At 30.0% G+C, this 7,875-nt stretch overlaps 1 protein-coding gene across 1 annotated transcript; it reads left to right on the top strand.

Moving 5' to 3' along the window:
* Nucleotides 1-179: 179 nt before the first annotated feature.
* LOC134252336 (uncharacterized) lies at nucleotides 180-4,790 on the top strand (the record flags this gene model as incomplete). Its single annotated transcript, XM_062734818.1, has 6 exons — nucleotides 180-291; nucleotides 528-593; nucleotides 917-967; nucleotides 2,191-2,267; nucleotides 2,616-2,694; nucleotides 4,165-4,790. Coding segments are annotated over 6 exons (640 nt in total), but the record flags the coding sequence as incomplete, so codon positions are not given.
* Between the last annotated feature and the right edge of the window lie 3,085 nt (nucleotides 4,791-7,875).

The following is a 7,875-nucleotide window of genomic DNA, read 5'->3' as shown; positions in this document are numbered from 1 at the left end:
GAAAACAAGTTTGACTAAAATAAGTTAATTTTAAGAAGTAAAAATATAGCTTAAATTTCCCAGAATCAAAGAAGATTCTCGTGAGAAGTACTGTTATATGTACTCACTGTGATATTTCTTATTTACAAACAATAGATTTTTATTATTTAATGATTTATTACATATGTAACTTTTTACAGACAGTTGTTGACTGCAGTTTTACAGTTCATGTTGTCTGTTAGCGCACATAAAAGTCAAGTACTTCTGTATCGACTGGATGTCAACCTACTTGGAAAATCTAGTGCTTCAAAGGTGCTGCCTGATAATTCAATACTTTCTAGCTTTTTTAGAGTTCAGATTTAGTGTAACAATAATTATACATTTTATAAAAAAAAAATTGATACAGATTAATTTTTTTTTAGCATTAGTATTTTTAGAAGTACTGCAAAAATACAAATAAATCGTTTTTAGATATTAGGAATATTCATTTCAATTATGTTATAACTTTCCTGTGGTAAAATTCATACTGTTCCTTATTCTATTTATAGAAAGCTGACTCTGTTGATATGAGTAAGCTCCCCTCTCTAACTCCTGTCATTTTGCCAAGAAATCAGGTAAAGCATATATTTTTCTTTCATGAATTATTTTATGAAACAAATTCCAATAAAAACATGATAAATACAAACATCAAATGTATTGGGTTTGAATGATTATCATCATTATTATCATATTATAAAGTTCAAATTAATGCTGTTATTGAAAATTTGAAGTAGAAAATGGAGCAAGTTAATTTTATATAATTAAAATATACAATTTTATACAGTCATATATTGTAAAAATATAGGGAATCTTTTAAAAATATCATTTTAGTTCAATATATTTTGTAATTAATAAAATTAAAATGATTGTCCATGATGTAAATGTGACCTTTCTGCAGAAACTCGGATTTTCTCTGAGTGATTCTTTGACCAATCTGACAGACTATAGAGTAAGAACAGAGTGTGATTGCGTAGGGTTTTCAAAAATTGTTCAAGTATTCTAAACAAGAAAAGTAGTGAAGTCTGTTTGTACCTTCAATGACAGAAAATTTTTATGATAAAAACTTCATTTCTAGAAAAAAATCTTTCTATATATGCATGCTTAATAGTAAATCATTCAAAATGATAACTTAATTAAAGCCATTTTTTTTTTCGAAATCCAAAATTTCATGATCAATATTTTTTTCTTTTGGATATGATAACAGTGCTTGAGCAATTTGGATATCAGTTTCATTTCTTGTGTTTTTAAATAGCCATTTGATTTGCACTGACAAGTAGAATATGCTTCAATGTTGTTTGTGAATATGAGAATGCATTTCATTAACTGCTATAAAGGTGTAAAGATATATGTGTTGCCATTTGTTGTGTAATTTTTTTAAATAGCTTTTTATGTTTTCCTCTATTTATCAAAGTTTATGATATAATTTTGGTATATGTGTAAGACAGTGTAAAATTTGAATTTCTATTTTTATGGCACTGCAATTCAGTATAAATGCATATCTTATTTTTATCCTTTTTCTTTCAATATATATTTTCTAAATATGTATTTTCATTTTGTACCCCTCTTGTAAAGGTGCCTTCTTAATTAATAATAAAAAAAACATCAACAGCAAATAAGCCCCTTCTGTTTATGTTTTGCAATCAAAATAGAATTTAATTTATTTCAATAAGACCTTATATTGAGAATAATGATTAAGGAGGTTTATCATATTAATTGTAATATACAGTCAACCAGTTTATTTATTCACATTGTTTTTCTTTCCATACAATCAACTTAAAATCCACTTAAAATATAAGTACAGTTAAACACGCTTATTGCAAACACGCTTATACTGAATGGACACTTAAAGCAAAGAGGTTTTCATTCCATGGCTTTAAAATATATTGTAACTTGACAAATTTATAATGATTATAATTAAGCAAATCCTCCATACCTGGTACTTCTTTATGTGTTATTATGTATATATGGAAAAATGTAATGTACTTTGAAATTCCCTGGCATTCTTTTCCATTATGTTATTTGAAGACAAAATTTTGTAGAAATCAGTGCATTAGTGATACAAGAAAGATATTATCATTTTAAGATAGATATTTAATGATTATGTTACATGTACTATTATGATACCTCAAACTGTAATGTTAGATACATGGAATTGATGTTTAATTTTCACAGTTAAGGATGAGTACACCCTGGCTCAGTAAACCAGAGAAACCAGAAGAAATGGAGGAGAAAATCAGACTCGCAAGAAGGTTTGTATCAGCTTATGATTAAAAACTTTAAAATGCACATCAGATAGTATAGAAAATGGAAGTGTTTATTTTTTTAAGTATTCAGTTTTTTTTTTACAAGAATTCATGTTTCAAAGTAAAGTGAAAAGGGAATTAAAATCTTGTGATGAAACATTGTATTACTACTTAACAATACATCTTTGCTTTACTTACTTGCTGAAAAATACAGTACAACATGTTTAAAGTGATCACTGCCAGAGATGCACAATTTTGATTTGTTATACAAGTAATTTGTTATGTCCAGGAAATATGTTTAATATATGAAGGACATATATGCATGATGGAGAAAATATCTTTTATATTTAACAGTAAATCAGATGTGGATGATGAATTCAAGGATCACCTAGAAAGAGCCAAGACATGGCACCAGATTTCTGTTATAGCACAGGTCAGTAAATTCGTAGTTATCCCAAGCAAGGAAAAAAATTCTAAACATGTAAAACTGTATACAGGGAAAAATTTCATCCCCATTTTATTTCCGCTCTTTGCCTTCAATTTGCAAATGGGCAAAATTAAAGATTGGGCAAATTCAAAGAAAACAAAATCTCTTAATTAAATAAATTGGGGGGGGGGGATTCAAAATGAGGCAAAATTATTTGCAGGTGTAACAGGGCAAAAAAAATAAACCTTTCTACAGTAATTATACTGTAATTATATACATGTACATTGTAATCTACTGCAAGAGTATGTGTACAGACTGAACATGGGTGTGATCATAGGACCTGAATGAACACCGGGAACCTTAAGAGTTGTATACTGGACATAGTAATATAAGATCTCTAGGGAAAAAATGGTGAAATTTATTAATATGATCATGTAAACTGTTAAATTAAAGATGGTTCTGTAAACTTTTAAATATAGAACTAAATGAAGAAGTCATATTTTTCTCAGAAGTTTGTAGATACTACAAATACTTGCATGGTCCTAACATTTTTGGCAGCTAGCTAGCACTGTACAGTTTCAAAGAAATCAAAGCATAACTTGTCTTCACCAAATGTTTTTCTATAACAATTATTAATCATTTAATCGTAGGATTTTTTGAAAAAGGGTAAAAAAAAAAAGAATCAGAAAAACAATGTAAAGATTTTGAATTATTATTCTTGTGTTTGGAATAATGTAATCTGTATAATTTTTCCTGAAAGGATGATGTCTTTGAGGTATGTTTTAAGCTGTTGTATGTAGGATCCCATAGCATATACTTGATGTTGTAGCTGAAGATATGTGAAGTACAGAAAAGTAAAACCTTGCCTGGATAGAAAGAAATCTTTTAAAAATAGCTTTGGCAGAAAAGTTTTGTATGATCATGAACTAGAAAGATTTTTGATTTCCAGTCATAAAACCTACCAGAGGTGTGGTATGAACCATTGTTTTGCTGTCTTCCACTGAAGGCCAGTTCAGGTCATTGTGTTTACCTGGAGATATTTTTGAAAACTGTTGAATCCCTTTTGATCTGAAAGCAATCTAATTCATAATAATTATTATATGTGAATTTTTTGATACAGTGTAATATAATTATATTAGCTGTTATTGTCAAGCTCTCCAAAATGGAAGTAGCATTGTGAGCACAAAATTTATTTTAAGTAATTTACATAGGGTCAATTATATTGATATAAATTTACATAATCCAATGTGAACTGGCCTTGAGAGTATAGATATACCTATGTGGTAGCTATAATGCTTCCCCTTATTTTGTGAAACAAACAAAGAGCTTATTATACTTCTGTCAATGAAATGAATAATTATAAAGAATACAATATTAAAATGGCTTTCACCAACAGGTATGATTTTTTAACATGCAATAGATAAAATTTTCAGATTCAATTTTCTCCTGTTTTCACCCTCTTTACTTTACTTCCAGGCCAATGAGAGTCTTGCCCAATATGGCCGACCCAGGACGACCCCCACCAAGGTCAAAGTTCTCCCTGGTGCCAGCTCATCCCAACAGAGGACCCCAGTCAACAAGGAGCGCTTGTTAGTGATTCCAGAAGTAGACCAGCGCAGAGACTATGCTGGATTCGTGTTACAACAGAGAATGGATAACATTGATGTCCGACATAAGACGGAGGTCATGAAACTTTACCTGCCCTACATACAGACCACACCCTCTTCTTGAGAGAGATCAGTGGAAGGAAAAATCCTGATAAGGCACCATAAAAAGACAGGTTAATCATGATGGAGACAATTTTTTGACAGATAAAAAGGAGAGACCGTAATTTGTAACCTAAAAAAAACTTGTGCTAATTCAGTCTTGTGGGTGTAAAAACACTTTGTAACTATTATATAATTATTATTTATATTATATTAAAAAGCAAGTTCATCACACTGAACTCTAAAGTGAAAAGTTGCTTTCTTATATAGGCATGTTAGAAATTCACTTTTGAACTCTTGAATGAAATGTACGTTTCTTCTGAGTCACGAGTTTCTCAGATGTCAATTACAGTGCATCTTCTACAAACAAATTGAATTATACTGATTAATACACTCACTGAATATCTCTTCATTATTTCTTATGAAAACCATATTGTTGTCATTTACAGCCATAGCAAAAACTGAATTTTAAAAATCTCTAAAGATGGCAGAAGTGCTATAAATGTAACACCATGGGTGAAGTATTGTTGTTATTGCAAGTATTTAATATGTAAATGCAGATCAACAAGTTAATTTAGGTTCTCACATCTATATTGTGTGAATAACTTCTTAAAGATATAACTATTTAACAAAAAAATAAAATCATTTTATTGTTTGTGAATTGTACTTTAATTTATTACCATTTCGATGTTGTTTATATTAAAACAATTTTGGAGGGAAATATTTATTTACTATTAGTTTAATTTATAAACTTAAAAACATTATAGATTTTGGTATTCATTTGAAAAGTAAAATCAAATCAATGCAGTATTTAATATACATCATCTGACCACAATGTAAATGTTGTTTCTGCCTTGTTTTATGTCAAAATATTTCACCACAGCCTTAATAATTTTGCTTATTTTATAAATGCAAATTTATGAAAACAGTATTTTCGTGATGCATGTATGTAATACACATTATTTTGTAACTGTTTAATTTCACAATGAGTTTTATTGTGTGGATATAAACAAAAAAATTAATATCATGTCAGTCTTTATCTTCATTTTGTTAGATATAATTTGTTTGTTATGTCTTTTATTTTTTTTTCTTGGAGGGGGGGGGGGGGGTTACTTATCATTATGTCTTTTATTTGCTTGTTAAGATTTAATTAAAGAATGTTTGAAAATGTTTTTTTTTTTAATACTGTATCATTTTTGTTATATCTCCAGTATTAATTTTAATTTTACAAGGTTGGTGAAAATTTTAAGATTTATTTCCTAAGTTCTTCTCAAATCATGACACTAAATGCAGTGAACAAAGCATCAGACATGCTACTTGTGTAGAAAACACCAGTTTTCTTGGTAAAAAAAAAAGATAAAATTGTGTTTAACTTTATTTTCATGCTCGCGCGCATGGCCACCAATCTATGAATATGGCTAGAACATAAACGTGTTTGACATGTCCGACTAAAATCTGTCTTTTTATCACATTTTCCTTAAACTTGGTGTTTGGAGTTAATGCAGAGAAAGAAAGGCACTAGGTATTCCTCAAAATTCATCATATGATACATCTATGCAGTGTTTTCTGTCTCTATTTTTTTTACTTTGACTTTCTGTTCATATTTTTTTCATTTTCGTGTTTAGCTTTGTTTCCAACAGAATAAGATGTTCAAATCAAAATTATGCACTGGAAATTTTAGTGCATTTCAAATGGGTCAAAATTTTGTGGAAAAGAGCTCGTGTTCTAGTAAATCATTTTAGTTTTAAAGAAGCTTCATTGAACTTCGTCTTCTTGATCAATACACTGGGCTCACAGTGGGTGTGACCGATCAACAAGGGATGTTTACTCCTCCTAGGCACCTTATCCTACCTCTGGAATTTTCAGGGATATGCACCTTCTCTTTACAGATTTGTTTTGTTTGTTGTTTTTTGATAACGATCATTGTTATCTGCATTGTTTTCATACAGATAAAAACAAAAATGTGTCAAAATTAGAACTTCTGTATAACTTTTCCTTGACTGCTTCTTTTTCTCCGTGCCTATTTATTGATAAGCCAGGGGTTCCTGACGATATCTTAGAAATGTGGAATTTGATTACTGGAGTATTTGATTTCAAATTAAATCATATTAATTTTTTCTCTATTACTTTTCAATTTGATCAGAGAGTGTGGGACCAATGTCTCAAAACCTTTACAGAAATGTTTTTTTTTGAAAGGAGAACGTGAGAACTTTATCAATGAAAAAGGCGAATGATACAAACAGTGATACACTGTACCCCGAAATAGAAACACAGAACAAACCTACACACATTATAAAATATGTAAATAGGACATAAAATATTCCAGAGGTTGAAATGGTGCCTTTTAAACATTTCCCCTGACATCCATTCACAACCTACTTGAACCCCTGCATTGATTGACGTGTAGATGGAATATTCTGTTGTCAATTTTGATATAAAACAATTGCAAAGGACTAACGATTGTTGTGAAATATTCCAGTAAAAAAAAACCCAACTCATTGATAGGCTATACATATTTGCTAACAAAGTCATTATAACGACCATTCACATTCGAGGATCTAGAGGAGGGGGAAGGGTTATCCCCCTGCCTTGAATTTGCAAATTTACTAATTGTATATATACAAAACCAAGTATAATTTAACTGACCTTGGAATCTTCCATGAAAAGGTGGATCCGGACCCCTCCTTGGAAACGCGACTCTATGTGAAATTGATTTGAAAAGCCATGGATATGAAACTATACAGGTCAACGACTTTGAACCCCCCTCCCGAAATAGGGTGTTTTGGGAAAGAGATATTTTTCCTGTCAAGAAATTTCGAGGGTGTTACATTGTAATTATTTTTTGACTGGGGTAAACCTCCTTCTCCCATCCTAGAAAAGTTCCTTGATCTGCGCCTGATACAATGTACATTTAGCTATTTAGTTATATTTATTTATTCTTTATTAGCTAAAATTTTCAGCTTTTTTTCTTCAATGCTTATTTTATAACACACACACACACACACACACACACACAAAATGCGTTCAACGAGCGATTAAGAAAGATTAAGAAATAGCCTTACTTTTTACATTTTTTTAAGATAATGTAAGACTCGTATATTAAAATAAATGATTTTAGTATATACTTGATATGTATCAGTTACGGTACCAGTTCATAGGCATATGTAATTGACACATATAAATATATATATATAATTCTAGGTCAATATTCTCCTACTCATTGAATGATTTGGAAAGGCCAAACCAAGATTAGGTATTTCAACTCAACAGAGTTTTGATATAGTTTTCTATAACCTTTACGAGCAGTCCTCTTGTTTTCAAGTGTTGCAATTTCGAAATAACAAAGGAAAAGAATGATACATAATAAGGTTTCTTGCGTAAAGATTGAAGAGGAAAAATTTCTCGGTCAAACAAGATCAAATTATCATTTTTATAAAGGTCGAGATAAAAAAAAAACACAGAAACCTTTGCCTCAGAAAGT

This window comes from Saccostrea cucullata, unplaced genomic scaffold (genome assembly GCF_032062105.1).
Source record: "Saccostrea cucullata isolate Sc308-1 unplaced genomic scaffold, CSIRO_AGI_Scuc_v1 ctg15813, whole genome shotgun sequence".
NCBI lineage: Eukaryota > Metazoa > Mollusca > Bivalvia > Ostreida > Ostreidae > Saccostrea > Saccostrea cuccullata.
This window is presented reverse-complemented; position numbering and strand designations above follow the sequence as displayed.